Here is a 24,507-nt window from a genome sequence, read left to right as displayed (position 1 = left end):
ATGTATTTCAGAAGAAAAGAATATGAGTTGTCCTACTGTATGTTATCTGGATATGTGCCATACCATAGGCTGTAGGCTTGTTCATTTAGCAGACAAGATATTGCTTACAAATCCTGTGCCATTATTTTATATTATCTGATTTTATAGTAAGAAGAATATAATTGACCTTAGCTGGATAAAATAGAAAATATATATTTTCCCATTCTGGAGTGAGTGAGCATATGGAGTGGCTATGTTGAGCGTAAAAGTGATCATTTGAAACAGGTCCTTATGCTAGATTTAGAGTTATTTGGCCACTTTAGTTGTGAATTATACAAACCTTAGAATGTATATGGGACTGCTTGGTGCGTCTATAGGCTATTGAAGACTTGAGAATGCAAGCTTTTTTTGTGGCTCTCTGTTCCTTGCCTCAGGCTGCACTCACTCTTCTTTTTTTCACCTTTATTTAACTAGGCAAGTCAGTTAAGAACAAATTCTTATTTTCAATGACGGCCTAGGAACAGTGGGTTAGCCTGTTCAGGGACAGAACGACAGATTTGTATCTTATCAGCTTGGGGGTTTGAACTTGCAACCTTCCGGTTACTAGTCCAACGCTCTAACCACTAGTGACCATATTTCACCCATCAGACTATTCTAAATGTAATCTTGTCTTCACTAACATGTCAAAGTTGTTTCGATTTAGAATGGCCCATTATAAAATGGGCAAGAACAGGTGTAGAGGGAAAAAGAGATGTCATCCACATGCACTCGAATGGAGAATGGAGGCCGCTTTCCCGTAGCTTGTTTTTCAATCATGCAGGGTAGGCTACTCTGGTATTATAGTGGAGCATGTGCTTAATATGAGCAGCTCAAAACTAAATATAGTAGCAGATGGGATCCTCCTCTTTTTAGTGGCAACCATCAAAACTCTGCTTTCACACTGGGCTCATAGGAACACCTATTTCACTCCACTGTTTGAGGAGCATGCAGCCTCTCGCTGTGCGACAGGTTTTTTCCGCCCAAACTCTGTATGCCATGGGATGTCCAACCCTGTTCCTGCAGCTTCATTTGGGAAACAAAGTCAAATCAGTTAGGGAATATTGATAGTAACTTTTTTTTGCAAGAAAACATTTCATTAAACTATTGACAGCCCCCCTCTGCACGCTCGAGAAAGGAGAGAGAGGGAAACGCACAGTGGTGAGATATTCTGTAGCTAGGGGTAATGTCAGTCTATTAATTATGAAAATATTTTTTAAAATGCCCTATTACTAGGCTATTTTGGGTGTTTTGAATTAATCATCCCCTTAGAAAGTGCTGTCCATTTAGTTGTATAAGGCTTTGAAATGAGATTCACAACGACCGTGTTTTCCACTCAGTTTCAACCTGTTGTTGAACTTCTTTCTTCAAATTGATCGATCACAGTGAAGTGAGTTTTAAAAGCATGATAATGTTTTGATGATAAGTGTTTGATGTGATTTTTAATGGCATTTGCATTGATGTCAGAGTGGTTTGAGGGACAATAGAGTGCTGAGTACCAGGCCATTAGCGACCTGACGGTCATTCGTGAGTTGGGTACTACCAAAGCATGTCCAGAGTGCATAAAAGGAGATTACAGTGACTCAACGGTCAAGTGGAATTTTACTGCGGTCATGACTCATGACTGCCGGTGTGGCGGTAATACGGTCACCGCAACAGTCCTAGGTATGACCATTCTTCAGTCCACACCAGAGGAGTATTCTCAAGCCTTCTGAAGCCTTTAGATAATGTAATCTGCTTACAACTTTAATTTAGTCCTAGTTCTTCTAGTTTTCCATAGAAATAGTAACTGACTTTAAGCATAAAGTTTCACTCATACTAGTTACACGAGAAGGTTGGATTTTATACCACCTTGCATGTGACAGATATTTCGATAGGCTGGCATAGACTGGGGATACACTGCTGACTATTGGCGGCCCAGATACAGCCATCCAACACTTTAGCCATGCAAGAGCACAAAAAGCTAATTTTGTTCAAATGAGATGCTGCCAGACAATCACTTCCACTGTAACACAGCTAATGGAGAGCATTTGTGTTCTAAAAACAATTATCACACCAAGAGTTAAACCTGAGAAGTCCTTTCCACTACCAGCCAACAGACCTGGGTTTAAATAGTATTGCTTTTCTTTCAAACAGCTGCACTTGATTGAGCTTGCCTGGCACAATGGAACAAATGGGTTAGAACCAACGATGTAAACCCCACCCAGACAGGCTCCATCAAATGGTGAAAGTATTTGAAAGAAAACAAAAATGATTTGAAGCCAGGTCTAGAATGACATGAAGAGCTCAACATGACTGCATATGATGATCAAATATCACTTCATTTAGTTCTGTTACATAGTACAGACAGTGGAGGATGCTTGAGAAATTAAACCCATGATCACACTTCTATTCTTTGGCAGCACCGAATTCATTTCAAACCTGCCCATAGCCAGCCTATATTCTATCGCTTGAGATCTTTACATAAATGTAAATTGTCAATATCACAAGATTTACATTAGTTAAGGTATTCACACTATGTAGCTTGCCAGGCATTTCAGCGTCATGCAAGATACAAACAAATGGCTTTGTGTGTGTGTGTGTGTGTGTGGGGGGGGTAATTTCAGGGGATAGTGAATAGAACAAGTTTCATGTTAGCATGAAAACATATGGCATGGCAACAAAGGAATAGTTGGCTACAGCATAATAAAACAGTATGTGACCAGGCTACTTCAGACGTACCTTTGGATAGGTCCTGAAACTTGTCACTGGGTTTCTTCTTGCGCCATTTCCAGGGTTTGAAGATCTTCCCTATAGTGGAGAGCTTCCCCTTCTGCTTCAGTGGAGGAGTCTGGGTGCTGCCCACCACAACATCACAGTTGGACAGAGATGCTTTTTCCAGTCCATCAACTGTGGGGAAATCACACAAGGACACACCTGATCAGAAAACATACTTACTTAGCCCTGTTCATTCCTACGTGGAACATAGGGTTGCAAAACTACCGGTAATTTACCAAGTTATCTGAACTTTCTATAATTGTGGTAATTAACAGGTAATCTATGGTAACTTTGGTAATATATTTGAATTACAAATACATATTTATTCATCCTTATATCTGTGTACATATTGTCCATGGGTTTCTAGTAAATAGACCAAAGGTTCAAAGGAAAAGAGCCTAATAAATGAAAAAACATTTAAATCAACAATGGCATAATTTTCTATTAACTCTGCAACTCTTCCAACTAATACACTTTTCACAACACACTTTTTTTCACAACTGCCACCAGTTTGGCATCAAAACATTTACAAAAACATATTGACATAGTAAAATAAATAAATATACTTGATATGTTATGAAAATTCCATAAAATCCTGTATGTTTTCGAATTTCCTGTGGTTTACTGGTAAACTTTGAAAGTTACCAGTAATCGACCCTCCATTTGCAACACTATGCTTTAAGAATTACTAAACACAACATGAGAAAGTGGATGTTGCACAATGGTGAATTCACTTCAGTATGCGTCAGAAATAAACATGTACTTTCACATGACTTTAAATTAGATTTTCTAGGTCAATCATTTTGTCAACAATTAACCCAACCTTGTTGCATTTAATAATATATCTTCTTTGCTAAACAAATCATAATCTCCATAGCAAAGCAAAAGAGCAGATAAAACCTTTTGATAACCGACGTGCAGCCCTGTTTCACAGTGATTCATTTGTTGCTGTACTTGGCCTTAGCAACCAGATTCATGTCCTTCCCTAATCCTTTCCATTCCTGTTTGAAAGTAAGAAACCAGGGGAATGGGAACAGGCTGGAATGCTAAGGCTGGAGGGGGGAAAAAAGAGGTGTGGCGTTTCCTCATGCCTCACTTCTCAGGAATAGGGAGGTTCCATGGCTCATGGCTGCTGAATGTTGTTTTCTCCGCACCATCCATCCATCCTTCCATCCATCCATACATACATAAAACATTGCTACCACAGAGGACAGTGGAAGATTATCCACCTACTTATTTGAAAAGATTAAGAAGTGGAATCATCGCCTCAACGATTAACTGTGGCGTCCCCCAAAGCTCCGTCTTAGGCCCCATTCCTTTCCTAATCAGGAAACGCAACATCCAATTCCACAAGAACATAAACACAACCCCAGACTCCCTCTTCTTCATAACTCCCAATTCCTCTGGTCCCCAATACCTCAGTGAACTCTTCAGCCCCAAACAGTCTTCACGTTCACGCCGGTCAAATTTTCAATGACTCCTTGCAGTTAAAAAGACGCACCTAAAAACAATGGGTCACTGAGCATTCTGCTGTCTCGACCCCCGGCTCTGGAACGAGCCCCCCCCACCTCCGCATGCCCCAGACCACCACTGCCTTGAAGTCTGAGCTAAAGAAACACTTCTTCAAACTGGATTTCGCTTAATGTAATTGTTGTGGTATCTGTTGTCAGCCTTATACATTAGTTTCAAGTTATTATTTTGTCCATGTCGCCTCCTTTATTAAATGTATGTATCTTGTATAATACGAGGCTGCTTGCGATCTTTTAATTTCTTGCTTTAAGTTTTTTTAGCTCTTTACTTCAATTTTTTCTCCATTTAATGGTAGCTCTCAATTTAAGGAGCTTTGTGATTTATGTCTGAAAAGCACTCTACAAATGCAATTATTATAGTATGTTTGATGTTTGTTTTGATTGCTGAAGGAGCACATCCTTGTTCAGGAAAAAAAACACTTAATACCCAAGGATGATTTATTAAAATTTAATTAAAGAAAGGTGTTTAAAAAAAATGGTGGGACAGAAACCCTAACCATCTCAAGAACAACTGAAGCTCTGTTTCATTTAATGTCCAGGTAGCTGTAAATAAGCAGCACAACTGTATATGAAATCATGGGTCTCTGTCTGATGGAGGGGAAGTGAAGTGAGGCCTGTCCAAACAAAAGGGGAACACAAGAGCAACACATGGGAGGTTCCCAAGACAGTGTAAAAATAATGTGCTTGAGAAACATAGGAAGTGTCAAAGATTTAGGACCTATTCCAACTACGAGAGATGGAGGAGAGTCTAAGGAGCAGAGGCCAAATAGATTTCCACTTTTCAATTCACATTACATAATTGCCTTACCTTTCGTTGTGGCTTGCAACATGACATTCTTGGTCCGCAGCTCAACTTCACCGTACATATCACAGTGGCCACTAGCTAGTAAGCAAACTATTTAACAATCCAAGTAACTTTTCTTCTAAAACATATGATAATATGTTAAACCAAACCATATTACACTCTTGAATAAAGCGACAATCCACAAGCATGTGCAGACAATTAAAGGGTTTATTTTAACATCCGCTACACCATTTCCTGGTTGCTAATATTCTAATAGTTCACCTAATTTCAGTTTGTGACAAAGCAAGCAAATATAGTATAGAGAATCATTGTACCATCTAAACCGGTGTGAAAAATCTTTTCCATATTTTCAGCTGGTGTACAACTCTGAAATTAAAAGACACAAAAGCAAAACTTAACGGGAAGCATAGAAATAACGCACATACAGTTGAAGTCGGAAGTTTACATACACCTTAGACAAATACATTTAAACTCAGTTTCACAATTCCTGACATTTAATCCGAGTACAAATTCCCTGTTTTAGGTCAGTTGGGATCACCAGCTATTTTAAGAATGTGAAATGTCATAATAATAGTAGAGAGAATGATTTATTTCAGCTTTAATTTCTTTCATCACATTCCCAGTGGGTCAGATGTTCACATACACTCAATTAGTATTTGGTAGCAATGCCTTTAAATTGTTTAACTTGGGTCAAACGTTTTGGGTAGCCTTCGGGTAGCCTTCCACAAGCTTCCCACAATAAGTTGGGTGAATTTTGGCCCATTCCTCCTGACAGAGCTGGTGTAACTGAGTGAGGTTCATAGGCCTCCTTGCTCGTACACGCCTTTTCAGTTCTGCCCACAAATTTTCTATAGGACTGAGGTCAGGGCTTTGTGATGGCCACTCCAATACCTTGACTTTGTTGTCCTTAAGCCATTTTCCCCCACAACTTTGGATGTATGCTTGGGGTCGACGTCCATTTGGAAGACCCATTTGCGACCAAGCCCTAACTTCCTGACTGATGTCTTGAGATGTTGCTTCAATATATCCACATAATTTTCCGTCCTCATGATGCCATCTACTTTGTGAAGTGCACCAGTCCCTCCTGCAGCAAAGCACCCCCACAACATGATGCTGCCACCCCTGTGCTTCACGGTTGGGATGGGATTCTTCGGCTTGCAAGCCTCCCCCATTTTCCTCCAAACATAACGATGGTCATTATGGCCAAACAGTTCTATTTTTGTTTCTGCAGAACAGAGGACATTTCTCCAAAAAGTACGATATTTGTCTTTATGTGCAGTTGCAAAAGGTCTGGCTTTTTTATGGCAGTTTTGGAGAAGTGGCTTCTTCCACGCTGAGCGGCCTTTCAGGTTATGTCGATATAGGACTCGTTTCACTGTGGATATAGATACTTTTGTACCCGTTACCTCCAGCATCTTCACAAGGTCCTTTGCTGTAGTTCTGGGATTGATTTGCACTTTTCACACCAAAGTATGTTCATCTCGGTGTTAATATTTGCGTGCTATTGTTTGTACAGATGAACGTGGTACCTTCAGGCATTTGGAAATTGCTCCCAAGGATGAACCAGACTTGTGGTGGTCTACAATTTTCTTCTGAGATCTTGGCTGATTTATTTTAATTTTCCCATGATGTCAAGCAAAGAGGCACTGAGTTTGAAGGTAGGGATTGAAATACATCCACAGGTACACCTCCAATTGACTCAAATGATGTCAATTAGCCTATCCAGAAGGCTTCTAAAGCCATGATGTCATTTTCTGGAATTTTCCAAGCTGTTTAAAGGCACAATTACTTGTGTCATGCACAAAGTAGATGTCCTAACCGACTTGCCAAAACTATAGTTTGTTAACAAGAAATTTGTGGAGTGGTTGGAAAACAAGTTTTAATGACTCCAACCTAAGTGTATGTAAACATCAGACTTCCAACTGTAGAACAAAATCGACCACTTCTTAGACATGCTTTTAATGAGAATGACAGATCTATAACTCACATTTCAATGTGAATTTGGTTGGGTCGCCCAAAAAGTTATTGCAACTTTAAATTAGCTGACAAAAAAAACAATTCCTGCCCTCTAGCTAACTAACATTAACAACATTCGTCATAATCAAGTAATGTTAGCATATAATAATGAACGTATACCCCTCCCATACGAATATAAAAGTACCGTACCGTTATCATACAATGTCATTCATATTATAGTATAGGCTACACAGCTATGTAACGCTAGCTATCTCAACAAAATAATTTCTGCATCCTCACATAAACATGCTGGCTATAGATGAATGCTGACGTTTAGCTGAACCATAGCTAGATAGTAGCTCGTGTAAGCCTAAAAGCTCCCGTATTAAAGTTACCTTAGAACACGCCAGGCTTAATTTTATAAATATCATGGAAGTCATAATATGAGGTACAAGCAAAATCACGACTGAAAACATTGATCATTCCCTTGGGAGCTGCTTCTCTCGGTGGAGGCCCAAAAAACAAGCAAAAAACACTACTGATATGTAAATCTAGGGCGACAAATTCAGAATAAAACAGGCTGTTACTACAATTTCATGTAAAAAAAACTATAAAACAGGAAAATATGGAAAATATTTGGAGTGGAGGCTCCTCAGAGGAGTAAGGGGTGGACCATCCTCCTCAGTGAAATTTCATAAAAATAGTGAAACACTAAAGTTCTCCTTTTTAGATAAAACTATACTAAATATATTCATACGTCACCAAATAATGTATTAAAACACACTGTTTTGCAATGAAGGTACATAGTAACTTCAACAGCACTCTGGTGTAGCCAGAGGACAGCTAGCTTCTGCCCTCTTCTAGGTACATTGACTTCAATACAAAACCTAGGAGGCTCGTTGTCCTCACTCCCTTCCATAGTCCAACATGGTAATTTTGACCACCTCTGGAGGACGGCCTCCAACCAATCAAAACTTTTGCAGTAGGAACTGAGATGTTGTCCATGTTGTCCATCCAATCATAGGGTTAGGATCAGACAATTAACCTAGTGTGTTGTATTGGGGTTGTGCCGCAGACCATTATGGGGGGTGTTCCATGTGTTGAGAGGCTTGGTGAGTTGGTGACATTATTAGATAGAGATTGAAAAGTGATAGTTGAGCATTTTTTAAAATATTATTCAATTCAAATTTCTTCAAATTACAGGAGACGGAGGTAGATTATAAATAGTTTTCTTGATTTTAGAACTTTATTTTTGTGTCTAGTTACTGCAATTTATATCAAACTTCAGTAGCTTGCTAGCTACCAGCTTGAGTGTGCAGTTCACTGCAAATTTTGTTTACTTTTTGTTTAAGAACCCCTTTCATTCTCTGGGGTACACGGAAAAGGTGCAAATTAAAACTGAGGGTCGACCTCTGCCTGAGATCAGTTTCATGAAGAAGGATGAAAAGGTGAGGGCATTCAATATAAATTGGCATCAAAAGTATAGCTGGTTAACAAGGAGCCTTTCATCAAGCCGCCTGTATTGCTGGCCTTGTCTGCTTTTTGGAAAGTGAGTCTTGGGCGAAAGGGGGAGGTATAGTGACCCGAAGAACATTGATCGTTCAGCTAAACGGCAAAACAAAAGCAGGGAGCATATAAATGCCAACATCAGATTCAAGCTTCAGGGAAAAAACTGCATCGATCATGACAAAGGTCTGCGTATTCAAACTGCGCAACACAATGAGAAAGTAAGAATAAACAGGGATGATGTTCTCAAGTGGCTTATCAACACCACTGCGTTTTTGGGCATGCAAGAATGGGCTTTTAGAGAACACGACAAGAGGGATAGTTCCGCTAAGAAGTGCAACTACACGGAGCTTGCAGCGGTAATTGCACATTATGATGCTTTCTACTGTCTTTTCTGGGATGTCAAAATCAATTCAGAACGATTTGATAGCTTCCATCGCATCATCCATTAAAAGTTAGATTAAAGAGAGGTTGACACAGCGCATTTTTGGGGGCTTTCCACTTTCCTCCGGCATTTATTTAGCAAAGATGAGAACACATAATCACTCCGGACAGACAAGCAAAACCTCATTACATAAATGTTACAGCAGCCTAGGCTACACCTAAACATTAGAGATCTGACATTCTGTATGGGATAAAAACGGGAAAATCTTTCAGTCTGATCAACTGTAGGCTACTAATAAGAGCAGCTGCATACAGCCGATGTGCGCTGTCCATTTGGTCAGGGTAACTAATTGGTAACGTTATGTATTTATAGTCCATTTGTGTGTCAGGAGAAAATGTGAATGTGATCAAATTTGGTTTTTATTCAAAATTGGGCTGGCAAGGCTGTTCTTGCCACAATATGGACTTAGCCTTATTTGGTAAAAGACTATCTATTCCTGTGGCGGTCCTCATGACAGCCAGTAGCACTTGACGGTTTTTGCGACTGCACTTGAAGAAACTAAAAGTTGTTGACATTTTCCAGATCGACTGACCTTTATTGTCATTTCTCTTTGCTCATTTGAACTGTTCTTGCTATAATATTTACCAAATAGGGCTATCTTCTGTATACCACCGTTACCTTGTCACAACATTGGCTCAAACGCATTAAGAAGGAAAGAAATTTCACAAATGAACTTTTAAGAAGAAGCACACCTGTTAATTGAAATGCATTCCAGGTAACTACCTCATGAGGCTGTTTGAGTGAATGCCAATGGCTATTTTGAAGAATCTCAAATATAACATTTACATTTGTATTTTTTTCTTTTTCATGGTATCCAAATTGGTAGTGGCAGTCTAGTCTCATCGCTGCAACTCTCGTACGGACTTGGAAGAGGCGAAGGTCGAGAGCCGTGCGTCCTCCGAAACACAACCCAACCAAGCCAAGCCGCACTGCTTCTTGACAATGCCCACTTAACCCGGAAGCCAGCCGCACCAATGTGACGGAGGAAACACTGTACACCTGGCGATCGTGTCAGCGTGCACTGCACCCACTGTGCAATGGGACAAGGACATCCATGCCGGGTAAAACCCTCCCCTAACCTGGACAATGCTGGGCAAATTGTGCGCCGCTGCCCCATGGGTCTCCCTGTCGCAGCCGGCTGTGACAGAGCCTGGACTCGAACCCAGAATCTCTAGTGGCACAGCTAGCACTGCGATGCAGTGCCTTAGACCACTGCGCCACTCGGGAGGCCCTATATTTGTTTAAACACTTTTTTGGTTACTACATGATTCCATATGTGTTATTTCATAGTTTTGATGTCTTCACTATTATTCTACAATGTAGAAAATAGTAAAAAATAAAGTAAAACCCTGGAATGAGTAGGTGTGTCCAAACTTTTGACTGGACCTATATATACACACACACACACACACACACACACACACACACACACACACACACACACACACACACACATATACACATATATATATATATATATACACACATACATATACATATATATATACATATACATATATATACACACATACATATACATATATATATACATATACATATATATATACACATACACATATACATATATATATATATACACACATACATATACATATATATACATATACATATATACATACATACATATATACATACATACATATATATATATATATATACACATATACACATATATATACATATACACATATATATACATATACACACACATATATACATATACACACATATATACACATATATACACATATATATACATATACACATATATATACACATATATATACATATACACATATATATACACATATATATACATATACACATATATATACATATACACATATATATATATATGTGTATATATATATATATATATGTATATGTATATATATATATATATATATATATATATATGTGTATATGTATATATATGTGTATATATATATATATGTGTATATATATATATATGTATGTGTATATATATATGTGTATATGTATATATATGTGTGTATATGTATATATATGTGTGTATATGTATATATATGTGTATATGTATATATATGTGTGTATATGTATATATATGTGTATATATACACACATATATATGTGTAGCCGAGGGTATTTTTGCAAAAAGTCTAGTAAATGTGAAGACCCTCTTAAAAGCAGCGATCCTTAGTTGAAGCAATAACAACTCCAACTCCCCGCCCATTTCAGTAAAAGGCTAAAAGATGGGGCTGGCGAAATGTAACCACTAAAATTAATACAGCTATGGATGCAAGGACTGACCATCCATGATATCAAAACTATAGTTTTATCCATGTTTTGAGGCTATATAGTGTTTGTTTACATTCATACTGTACAAAACTATAAATGCAACCATTTCAAAGATATTACTGAGTTACGGTTCATAAAAGGAAATCAGTCAATTTAAATAAATAAATTAGACCCTAATCTATGGATTTCACAAGACTGGGCTGTGGTGCAGCCATGGGAGGGCATAGACCCACCCACTTGGCAGCCAGGCCCACCGACTGAGGAGCCAGGCCCAACCAATCAGAATGTGTATTTCCCACAAAAGGGCTTCATTACAGACAGAAATACTTCTCAGCACCCCCCCTCAGATGATTCCACAGGTGAAGAAGCCTAATGTGGCGGTCCTGGGGTGGCGTGGTTACACATGGTCTGCAGTTGTGAGCCCGGTTGGACATACTGCCAAATTCTCTAAAACGATGTTGGAGGCAGCTTATGGTAGAGAAATTAACATTCAATTTTCTAGCAATAGCTCCGGTGGACATTCCTGCAGTCAGCATGCCAATTGCACGCTCCCTCAAAACTTGGGACATCTGTGGCATTGTGTTGTGTGACAAAATAGCATATTTTAAAGTAGCTTTTTATAGTCCCCCTGCACAAGGTGCACCTGTGTAATGAACAGTAGTGAAAAAAGTACCCAATTGACATACCTGAGTAAAATTATAGAAACGGACTTAAGTAAAAGTGGAAGTCATCCAGTAAAATACTACTTGAGTAAGTCAAAGTATTTGATTATAAATATACTTAAGTATCAAAAAGTAAAAGTATAAAAATCTTCACATTAAGCAAACCAGACAGCACAATTTAGTTTTCATTTACTGATAGCTAGGGCACACTCCAACACTCAGATATAATTTACATACGAAGCATGTGTGTTTAGTGAGTCCGTCAGATCAGAGGCAGTAGAGGGATGTTCTCTTGATAAGTGCGTGAATTGCATTCAAAATGTTATGAGTACTTTTTGTGTCAGGGAAAATGTATTTTTACTTAAGTACTTACACTACTGGTAATGATCATGTTGTTTAATCGGATTCTTAATAATCCATCCACCTGACAGGGTTGGCATATCTAAATAAGGTTTTTGTGCATATGGAACATTTCTGGGATTTTTTAAAATTTCAGCTCACTAACACTTGACATGTTGCGTTTATATTTTTGTTCAGTGTACTTTGCTTACAAACATGGGATTAAAACAAGGTTATATGTTGGGTTCTGATGGGGTATGACAGTTGAACTAAGCTCATGAGACATTTATAAGTTATATTCTTCTAGAATCAAATGGGTACATATCATTAACTTAGAACTCCAAAAATGTACATTACCATTCAAAAGTTTGGGGTCACTTAGAAATGTCCTTGTTTTTAAAATAAAAGCACATTTTCTCTCCGTTAAAATAACAAAATTGATCAGAAATACAGTGTAGACATTGTTAATGTTATAAATGACTATTGTAGCTGGAAATGGCTGCTTTTTAATGGAATATCTACATAGGCGTACAGAGGCCCATTATCAGCAAGCAAACCAATGGCATATTGTGTTAGCTAATCCAAGTTTATCATGTTAAAAGGCTTAATTGATCATTAGAAAATAATTTTGCAATTATGTTAGCACAGCTGAAAACTGTTGTGCTGATTAAAGCAGCGATACAACTGGCCTTCTTTAGACTAGCTGAGTATCTGGAGCACCAGCATTTGTGGGCCCAATAACAGGCTCAAAATGGCCAGAAACAAAGATCTTTCTTCTGAAACTCGTCAATCTATTCTTGTTCTGAGATTTCCATGAAACTGAAGATCTCGTACAACGTGGTGTACTACTCCCTTCACAGAACAGCACAAACTGTCTCTAACAAGAATAGAAAGAGGAGTGGGAGTTCCCGGTGCACAACTGAGCAAGTGGACAAGTACATTAGAGTGTCTAGTGTGAGAAACAGATCCCGCACAAGTCCTCAACTGGCAGCCTCATTAAATAGTACCTGCAAAACACCAGCCTCAACGTCAATAGTGAAGAGGCAACTCCGGGATGCTGGCCTTCTAGACAGAGTTGCAAAGAAAAAGCCATCTCTCAGACTGGCCAATAAAAAGAAAAGATTCAGATGGGGAAAAAGAACACAGACACTGGACAGAGGAAAAAAGTGTTATGGACAGACAAATCTAAGTTTGAGGTGTTCGGATCACAAAGAAGAACATTCGTGAGATGCAGAAAAATGTAAAGATGCTGGAGGAGTGGGAGATTTGTACAGGGTAAAAGGGATCTTGAAGAAGGAAGGCTATCACTCCATTTTGCAACGCCATGCCATACCCTGTGGACGGCACTTAATTGGAGCCAATTTCCTCCTACAACAGGACAATGACCCAAAGCACAGCTCCAAACTATGCAATAACTATTTAGGGAAGAAGCAGTCAGCTGGTATCCTGTCTATAATGGAGTGGCCAGCTCAGTCACCAGATCTCAACCCTATTGAGCTGTTGTGGGAGCAGCTTGACCATATGGTACGTAACAAGTGCCCATCAAGCCAATCCAACTTGTGGGAGGTGCTTCAGAAAGCATGGAGTGAAATCTCTTCAGATTACCTCAACAAATTGACAACTAGAATGTCAAAGGTCTGCAAGGCTGTAATTGCTGCAAATTTAGGATTCTTTGACGAAAGCAAAGTTTGAAGAACACAATTATTATTTCAATTAAAAATCATTATTTATAACCTTCTCAACATCTTGACTATATTTCCTATTCATTTTGCAACTCATTTCATGTATGTTTTCATGGAAAACAAGGACATTTCTGAGTGACCCCAAACATTTGAACGGTAGTATATGTAGCAACTACAGATGTTCCCTTTGAGTAATAGCACGTAGTACAAAAGCACACCAACATCTCCAGTATACTCAACACTTCCTTTTTAGATTTGCTGTTCACTGCAGTGCACAAGGATGAGCCTATATGTATATTTTTCTCAAGGATTCAAAAGCAGAAGCTGGAAGGTAGTTCAAAGGTTAATTGCTGGAAGCGTCAAAAAGGCCATATAGGTTAACATTACCTACCTTAGGAGGTGTGGCTCTACAAAGACCATAAGATTACGACAGACAAGAGGTATCGTATCACTAACAACCAGGAACCGTGTGTCCTACACCTTATGGGGCGGCAGAGTAGCCTAGTGGTTAGAGTGTTGGACTAGTAACCGGAAGGTTGCGAGTTCAAAACCCCCGAGCTGACATGGTACAAATCTGTCGTTCTGCCCCTGAACAGGCAGTTAACCCACTGTTCCCAGGCTGTCATTGAAAATAAGAATGTGTTCTTAACTGACTTGCCTGGTTAAATAAAAAAAATTAAAAAAAATAAAAAAAATGATGGATTTCATTAGCAATTCTGTTATATGAGGAGTCAGACATGGAGACCACGCAGTATGCACTCCTACACACCAGTCAAAGGAGCACACCCACATTCCCTGCCAAGGACACTCCCCCAAGATCCAGTGATCTTGAGTCCTTGGTTGTTTTTGGATTCCTAGGCTGTAAAATGTGACCTTGTGTATTCTTTCTGACTTTAGCTTGACCTAAATTGAAAAAAGGAAAGGAGGTAGGGAACTGTCACAAGGAAAAGCAAAAAGATAATGGAATTTGAGTTAATCACACCATCCTTGTTCTCTCTGTCACTCAACTGAATTCTGATTCGAAGAAAGTTACCTAGCCTACGTCAAATCACTATTGACTGTCACACACAACCTATATTTACACACATCTATAGAGTAGAACCCAGTAGAATCAAAGACAGATGTATTTGATTGGTCTGAATGTATTTGATTGGTCTGATGTATTTGATTGGTCTGAAAGGTATCATGTCTGCACAACATTTTGAGTAAACGAATAACAGGTAATAAGCTAATGCGGCGCTTTAACTGTGAGAGTTTTACCCCAGGCACCGGTCCTAGAGAATAATCAAATGTGTCACAGCCAGTGTTTATACACGGAGTGTAGAAAACATTAGGAATACCTGCTCTTTCCATGACAGACTGATCAGGTGAAGAGGTCAAAGCCATGATCCCTTATTGATGTCACCTGTTAAATCCACTTCAGTGTAAATTAAGGGGAGGAGACAGGTTAAAGGAGGATTTTAAGCCTTTAGACATTGATTGTGTATTTGTCATTCAGAGGGTGAATGGGAAAGACAAAAGATTTAAGAGCCTTCGAACAGGGTATGGTATTAGGTGCCAGGCGTACCGGTTTGAGTATGTCAAGAAATGCAACACGGCTGGGTTTCTCACGTTCAACTTTCCCGTGTGTATCAAGAATGGTCCACTACATCCAGCCAACTTGACACAACTGTGGGAAGCATTGGAGTCCACATGGGCCAGCATCCCTGTGGAATGCTTGACACCTTGTAGAATCCATGCCCCAACGAATTGAGTCTGTTCCTAATGTTTTGTACATTCAGTGTATATTGCAAGTGCTCCAGTGTGAAGAGAAGCACAGTATGAGGCAAGTGTGATTTCTAGCAACTTGAGCGAACACCTCCATTTCAGCTAATCTTGTTTTTGTCTAGCTAGCTTATGTGACACTGTTCGAGGGTTGGGTTTTGATTAGAGAATGGCAATTGTCCATCATTCTAAGGCGATTCATATCTTATGCAATTGCAATGAAAAAGTACTTTTTCAAGCCATCAGGCAGGTTTATAGCCCGAATTGTGTTTACACGGTCGACATATCATTTCCAATATGTATTGACCATTCATCCTTTCAGCAGAGTGCCAGTTCCAAGTTCAAACATTCTACCCATATAAAACTGATTAGCCATATAAAAACTGATAACTCTCTCACATTGCAAATGGCAGTTACCAAACATTGGTGCAATTATTATATTTTTTTACAACCATGATGACTCGTGATTATTAACATGAATGACCAGACCGTCAGGGATAATGTCTTACCTGAGGCCTGACATTGAATTTTGAAAAGGCCTGAGGTGACCAGCATTGAATACTGCAAGAACATGTCATACACAACTACAGCAGATCAGTAAATACCTTCCCTTCAGACTTTGCTCCTCAATTCTGACAAGGAATTTACAGTGAATGTCATATTCACAGAAATGTTTCTTGTGCATAGAAAGTTTATTTCTCTCAAATGTTGTGCACAAATCTGTTTATATCCCTTTTAGTGAGCATTTCTCCTTTGCCAAGATAATCCATCCACCTGACAGGTGTGGCATATCAAGATACCTTCTGCTGGGGACAATAAAAAGCCACTTAAAATGTGCAGTTTTGTCACACAACACAATGCCACAGATGTCTCAAGTTGAGGGAACGTGCAATTGGCATGTGGACTGCAGGAATTGTTGCCAGAGTTGTTGCCAGATAATTTCATGTTAATCTCTACCATAAACTGCTTCCAACATCGTTTAGAGAATTTGGCAGTACGTTCAACCGGCCTCATAACCACAGACCACGTGCAACCACACCAGAAGTGAACTTCTGTCTGTAATAAAGCTCTTTTTGGGGGAAAAGCTCATTCTGATTGGCTGGGCCTGGCTCCCCAGTAGGGGGATTTATAGATAGCTGTTTGGGATATAGATAACTACAAAAAAAAGAACACAAACAACCACAAACTGTTTGGGGCATTTTGGGGTAAGCCTATTGAAGGACACATTATATTTATTTTCTACAATAATCACATTTAGTCTCAATTAATCAAGCTAAGCTTACAAACAAATATGAAAGAGGTGGGGCCAGCTGCATTCCAAACGTCCAATCCCATGGTTTCATTCCCAGATTGATATCAAATAGGAACAATGGGACTGTTACAGTAGGTTCTTTGTGTGGTTAATGACAGAAAAATCTGTAAAGCTCACAATTATCACCATTAGACTTCAATAAAAAGACTAGAACTGCCTGGGAGCGAATGGACAATGGCTTCACTTGTTACTGCTCAGTGGAGAGAGTTAGAGAGGTTGACTATTTGGGAGAACTAATTTGGGACATAGCTCTATATTTCAAATCAATTGAGAGACATTGAAATTTACAGTACCAACTTTTAAAATGGGGCTACTGACAACTTTAGTCTGTTCTTAGACAAGCAAATTTCATTGACAGAGGGAACAGTAGTCCTTCTCAAATGTGTTTGATTATCTTGTGAATTAATTGACTGTCAAACCAAACAAACAGACAATGATTGAGATTGCACTGACAGCAGAAACATCTAAGCCACATACAGAAGAATGCCAATCTGCTAGGGGAAAAAAACATTCAGGATTTGTTGTCAATGTGGATCTCCTAACACATACAGTATACAAAGCCTAAAATTAGATTAGTGTTGATCTCTGGTATAGTCCAGGCAGCAGCTTTCATGTTTGGGTGGAGGTATAACTCACAGACAGTATCAAACAAAGTACTGCATGACAATAATAATTCAAACAGCTGCTTGACAAGGGAGAAAATGGTTTAGGGACACAAAGTTAGTCCTCAGCTCTAACAATGCCTCCCTTCAGAGTCAAGGAGAATGACTTGGAGCCATAACAAAATGAAGGACACAGAAAATGCCACTTCTGTACAGTCCCAGTCAGAAATGTGTATATAAGCCATATTCACACAGGACTAGTATTACTATAGAACGTCATGTCCGGACGGGATTAGTTTCACCAAACTGCCCCTGTAATTATATTTTTTTCCAGCTATGACGGAAACCTGGAGGCTCTTCTAGCCGTGAATATTTCAAATGTCTAGGGATAGCCTAATATTGGCCTGATGGTCTTCAGTTCGGAGAAACTGTAACCTATGCAGACATTTAATAACCTGACGGATTTGGCAATTTATCAATTAGCCTGAAGTTTTATTTGAAGCTGTGTGACTCGTACTGAACGGATGATGACATCATTGGAAAGGCATGTCATAACCAAAAACATCAATACCGTTTGTGCCTCAAATAGAACTTTGAGTAGCCAAATGACATACGATGGAACTACACACCAAATCAAAAAGCATTTAAATGCTTCACATCCATCTGTGTACTTTAAATTCAATCAGACATGCTGTTTGCTCACCAGATGTTTTTCCCATTGTCTTGCTTTATATGCCACCGGCAAACCAGAAAAATATTTGGTCAAGGGGAAATAGGGAGAGGTTTCTTTAGCTGAAGCCACCGGGGAGGGTTTATGCACTTAAACATCATGGTATTTTAAGATCCCAAGCTATTTGACATTCAATATTTTTTTCAAATTTAGTGTAACCAACCAAACATGTAAAAAGCTGATATGTTTTATTATGAACAGGGAAAATGATGGGCTATGATTACTTATAGGAGAAAAAAGAACATGGAGAGAACAATGTTGTTAAAGTGTATACATACCTTGAAAGGTAAACTCAACCATAACACCTTGGGTTATGTTGCTGCACTAGGTTATTTAGGCCTTGAAGAGTTGAAATGTCAGGCATGCATTTACTTGTGAGTAATGTTATTGTTAAGTAAGCATTGTGGTTAGTATGCTACAGAAGATGCACCCCTGCTCCACCCTGTGCCGACAGCGGGGCAGGCCCGCCCTTCAGACAGGATTAGGCGGACGCCTAGAGCTGCAGATTGACGAGGGCGGCATTTTCCGAGCTAAACTGATCAAGACGCACCTCCAACACATAACACCTCACATAACTCAGCCTCAAAACAATGAAAACTTCTCTCACCCAGTGGCATTTGGGCTATTAAATTGAACGCCGATGCCTCCCCATGATAAGCAGTGCACTTTGCCAAAGGCAGGGGTGCAAAATATGTATCTTGTCCATGCACAGCACGCCTCTCCATGGTGCTGTTGGAGACGCAGTGCTGTGGTGCTTCACCAATACTCCATCAAATCATGTAGCCTATAGGGTAGATAGAGTATATAGCCTCTGTGGCCTTTTCTGTAGCCTGCAGGGCAACCAAATGTATTAAAATGTCATGAGAGACACTTTTTATATCATGTATGCTTCCAATCAAATAGCCTAAATGGCGTCCTATCAAATAAAACATTTGCTTCAATGTGAATATGTTGTTATCATGTTAGCAAACACACCATATTTTAAAAACAGGACAGGTCAAATGGACAATAGCCTATGGAATGAAATTAGGCTACTCACTACTGCTGTCCGGGAGTTTCACAAAGTGGGCTAAATTGTCATGATAATTAGCGATTTCAAATTTGTAGGCCTGTTCTTCAATTTCTGATATGATCATGGCAAAGAAGAAAATACAAACTGCATTTTTCAAGATAACGCAACGCATGATAAACTTGGGTAGCTGACAGGCAGCACGTGAGTTTCACTTTTGGGTAAGCTAAGAATGTATCCTACCATTTCTACGAGCCAGTTATGATTTTCATACTCACATTTAATTTCTCAAAATCATTGTCACATGGTTATAAAAATGACAGAACCTTAGTGTATTATTAGTGGTGGTCAGAAATCAGACATCCCCAAATGTCTGATCCCCAAATGTACTTTCCTACATGTGCACGCTGCAGGCCAGGTAGCCTACTTTATGCTGATCAGGCTCGCGCACTCCATCAACATTAACAGGATAGAGAAACAACCAGACACATGCTCATATGGACCGCTCCAAACAAGACAATAAAATGATTGACAAACCTCATAAATCATGGTATGAAATAAACCAAAACTTTTGAACTCTGCAAACAATGTTTCCATTCAGATAATGACTGTAATTAATCCATGCATTAAGAGATATTAATGTAACCAAATGACAGAGATTATATATAAATAGTACATTTACAGTTTTTTATATATTTATTATTATTTTATTTTTTGACATTTTATTTTACCTTTATTATTCAATGATGGCCTACCCCGGCCAAACCTGGACGACGGTGGGACAATTGTGCGCCGCCCTATGGGACTCCCAATCATGGCCAGATGTGATACAGCCTACTACCGGTGATATATGTAATGAGGAATTGATACAAATAAACAAAGGGCAAACAATTCACACAATGAAACAATTAATGTGCATGAATTGGCAGGAGACAGCTGAGCACATTCTGGAGAGCTGAGTGCATTCTGGAGAGCGATGAGCCTATATCTTCGCCACCAAAACCTCCCCTTCTTTTGTCTTAACATTTCAAATTATACTCAAGACACATCATCTTCACACATATTTTTGATGCTTTCCACTGACAGGCACAACTCAATAATCAGCTAAGTCTATTGCCATGAGTGCTGCCAAAACTGAGGACAACCCAACAATGCAAAGCCTACTCGCCTGTGATTTGAAACAATCCACAGCAAAACAATTGAGAAGTTAATGATCCTCTGAGGCATTTGGAAAGTATTCAGACCCTGTCACGTTTTCCACATTTTGTTACATTACAGCCTTATTTTAAAAAGGATTACATTAATTTGTGTTCCTCAATCTACACATAATACCCCATAATGACAAAACAAAAACAGGTTTTTAATCATCTTTGCAAATGTATTAATAATAAAAAGCTGAAATATCACATTTACATAAGTATTCAGACCCTTTACTCAGTACTTTGTTGAAGCACCTTTGGCAGTGATTACAGCCGCAAGTCCTCCTGGATATGATGCTACGAGCTTGGCACACCTGTATTTGGGGAGTTTCACCTATTCTTCTCTGCACATCCTCTCAAGCTCCGTCAGGTTGGATGGGGAGCGTTGCACAGCTATTTTCAGGTCTCTCCAGAGAGGTTCTATTGGGTTCAGTTCCGGGCTCTGGCTGGGCCACCCAAGGACATTCAGAGACTTGCCCTGAAGCCACTCCTGGGTTGTCCTGTTGGAAGGTGAACCTTGGCCCAGGTCTGAGGTCTTGAGCGCTCTGGAGCAGGTTTTCATCCAAGGAGCTCTCTGTACTTTGTTCCGTTCATCTTTCCCTCGATTCTGACTAGTCTCCCAGTCCCTGCCGCTGAAAAACATCCCCACAACAGGTTTCCTCCAGACGTGAAACTTGGCATTCAGGCCAAAGAGTTCAATCTTGGTTTCATCAGACCAGAGAATCTTGTTTCTCAGGATCTGAGCGTCCTTTAGGTGCCTTTTGGCAAACTCCAAGCAGGCAGTCATGTGCCTTTTACTGAGGAGTGGCTTCCGTCTGGCCACTCTACCATAAAGGCCTGATTGGTGGAGTACTGCAGAGATGGTTGTCCTTCTGGAAGATTCTCCCATTTCCACAGAGGAACTCTGGAGCTCCTTCAGAGTGACCATCAGGTTCTTGGTCACCTCCCTGACCAAGGCCCTTCTCCCCCGATTGCTCAGTTTGGTCGGGCGGCCAGCTCTAGGAAGAGTCTTGGTTGTTCCAAACTTCTTCCATTTAAGAAGGAGGGAGGCTACTGTGTTCTTTGGGACCTTCAATGCAGCAGACATTTTTTGGTGCCCTTCCCCAGATCTGTGCCTTGACACAATACTTTCTCAGAACTCTACGGACAATTCCGTTGACCTCATGGCTTGGTTTTTGCTCTGACATGCACTGTCAATTGTGGGACCTTATATAGACAGGTGTGTGCCTTTCCAAATCATGTCCAATCAATTGAATTTACCACAGGTGGACTCCAATCAAGTTGAAAAAACATCTCAAGGATGATCAATGGAAACAGGATGCACCTGAGCTCAATTTCGAAAGTCTCAAAAAAAAGGGTCTGAATACTTGTGTAAATAAGGTATCTGTTTATGTTTAATACATTTCGTTAAAAAATCTAAAAACCTGTTTTTGCTTTGTCATTATGGGATATTGTGTGTAGATTGAGGAGGAAAAATATGTATTTAATCAATTTTAGAATAAGGCTGTAACGTAAAACAAATGAGGAAAAAGAAAAGGGGCCTGAATACTTTGCGAATCCACTGTATATAAATTTGGAAAATGTTTTCCGATTTACTTTAGGAACCGCCACCTACGGTAGCTGATATTTAGAGCTTGAATAACCAAAATGCTGTCTTAAATCTTTGTCAGGTATCAGGACTATAAAGCCATTCCAACTGCCTGTTTTATAAACAGAGGCGACCACATGGATAGGCATTAATTAAAGTGCATTTTCGGTTGACACTGCATAGCCTAGGCTACTATTCTGCTGAGGGATAAAAGGAGGACCGCAATTTTTTTGCTTCGCCAAAGGTGGCATGCCGACAGCGACCATGCAAATTTCTAAACCACCCACATATTACTGTAACTTTGACATCAATACCGTAATGTCAATTTGCTCGAGCATGTGTGACCAACCGGGTATTGAACACATGTCGTCTGCAAGACTACTGTGTTATCCCACTGGTCTCAGTCAGTTGTGGAAAAAGTACTAAAATGTCATTCTTGATTAAAAGTAAAGATACCTTAATAGAAAATGACTCAAATACAAGTGAAAGTCACCCAGTAAAATACTACTTGAATAAAAGTCTAAAAGTATATATTTTTTTAAATATACTTAAGTATCAAAAGTAAATAGAATTGCTAAAATGTATTTAAAGTATCAAAAGTAAAAGTATAAACCATTTCAAATTCCTTATATTAAGCAAACCAGATGGCACAATATTTGTTATTTTTTTATTGATGGATAGCCAGGGTCACAACACTCAGACATAATTTACAAACAAAGCATTTGTGTTTAGTGAGTCTGCCAGATCAGAGGCAGTAGGGATGACTTTTTGATAAGTGTGTGAATTTGACAATTTTTTTTGTCAAAATGTAACAAGTACTTTAGGGTGCCAGGGAAAATGTATGGACTAAAAAAGTACATTATTTTCCTTAGGAATGTAGTGAAGTAAAAGCAGGCAAAGAAATAGTAAACTACAGAAAACAACTTACTTTAAAGTATTTTTACTTAAGTACTTTACACCACTGGTCATTGTCGAGGTTTCGTTACTCATTGTGTGTATGATAATTCACCAAACCTACATGCCCCTGCTCTCTTTTGAAAAGACAACAGATGTGCTGATCAGTATCTCTCTCCCATTGAGTATGTAGCTCATAGTACTCAAACCGGTCAAAAGGAGAGTCAGAGCAGTTTGGTACTGGATTCTTTATTATGGAATAACCGTTCACTATTGCACAAATGATCTGTTTTGCATGTCTTCCAGTTTGCATTGCGATTTAGTTTGGGTATTGAAAACTGGTTTCGAAGATGAGTCATTGTTGACTCATTAGTTCCATGACTGATGAGCATAACGTAACCGTTAGTGGTACAAAGTATCCGATTCTTGTCAAAGTGAATGTTACCATCTCCTAATGCAAGACAATTATTCTAAAAGCTTTCTTTATGCATTCAAAATCAGTTGCAATGATGTAGATGCATATGTACGATCACATTGGAGTAAAAGGAAAATAAGACCGATATTTTCAAGCAAACCAACTCAAACTTGTTGAATATGTGCATTTCAAAAGAGTAAAGTTAGAAAAGTAAGACGAGTTAAAATTGTCAGACATTATCGACTTCCTGAACAATAAGATATATCTATATGCGCGTGAATGAGGAAAGCAGACTCACCACTCGCATTTTGAGACAAGGAGGAGACAGAAGTCTGGCCCATTCTGTCTTCAATGGACCGCCAAACCAACAATCACGCGGTCCCCGATGAACTTTCACAATAAAGTCATCGCCAAATCCTAAAGTTAATTTGACCTACTTCAGGCCAATTGTTGGGTTAAAACTATTGAGAAAGAAACTTCGCTTGGTCTGAGAACCTCTGTTTAACCTCCCTCCGATTCAGCTCAAGAATGCCTGTCATTTCTTTATGCAGATTAGGATACTACCCGTCAGAGGTCGAGGGGAGGAATTCTCTACTACCAGAGAGGAAGAGGCGAAGCGAGAGGGTTTACTCCGCCCAAAATCTGTCCACGAAGTGAGGAATTTGTGTATGGAGGGCCAATGAGAGTGTCGAATTTGGTTAAAAAATATATATATTGCAAATTTGCTACGTGAGATTTATTTGATCGAATATAACTTTCGTAATGCTTAGGTTGTTACAAGTGTACTGATATAAGTGGACGCACGTGTCATTCCAGCAACTTTGAACACATATTTGATATCAGAGTTGTGTCTGTCCTCTCATTGGCTATAATGTTCCCACCTGATCTGGCGTCCTCCTGCCTGTCTTCCGCCTTTGTGAACAACGACTCCCGTTGTTAGGGTGGAGACACGAGCATCTCGTCATTATAGCCACAATCTCTGGTATACCGCCCCAATAGC

At 39.3% G+C, this 24,507-nt stretch overlaps 1 protein-coding gene across 3 annotated transcripts in view; it reads right to left on the bottom strand.

The window, feature by feature from the left end:
• Window positions 1–24,075, bottom strand: part of phactr2 (phosphatase and actin regulator 2) — a 45,740-nt gene extending 21,665 nt beyond the window's left edge. For 2 of the 3 annotated variants that reach the window (XM_024388151.2, XM_042306188.1), the window contains exons 1-2: window positions 23,806–24,075; window positions 2,737–2,904 (exon numbers count right to left, since the gene is read on the bottom strand). In XM_024388151.2, the coding sequence (XP_024243919.1) occupies window positions 2,737–2,904; window positions 23,806–23,848 (211 nt within the window). In that variant the 5' untranslated portion in view covers window positions 23,849–24,075. The remainder of the gene's footprint in view (window positions 1–2,736; window positions 2,905–23,805) is intronic. The other variant, XM_042306189.1, reaches the window with a different exon arrangement.
• Window positions 24,076–24,507: the final 432 nt, after the last annotated feature.

This window comes from Oncorhynchus tshawytscha, linkage group LG25, assembly GCF_018296145.1.
Source record: "Oncorhynchus tshawytscha isolate Ot180627B linkage group LG25, Otsh_v2.0, whole genome shotgun sequence".
Lineage (NCBI taxonomy): Eukaryota > Metazoa > Chordata > Actinopteri > Salmoniformes > Salmonidae > Oncorhynchus > Oncorhynchus tshawytscha.
The sequence above is the reverse complement of the archived record's forward strand: the minus strand, read 5'-3'. Positions and strand labels throughout refer to the sequence as shown.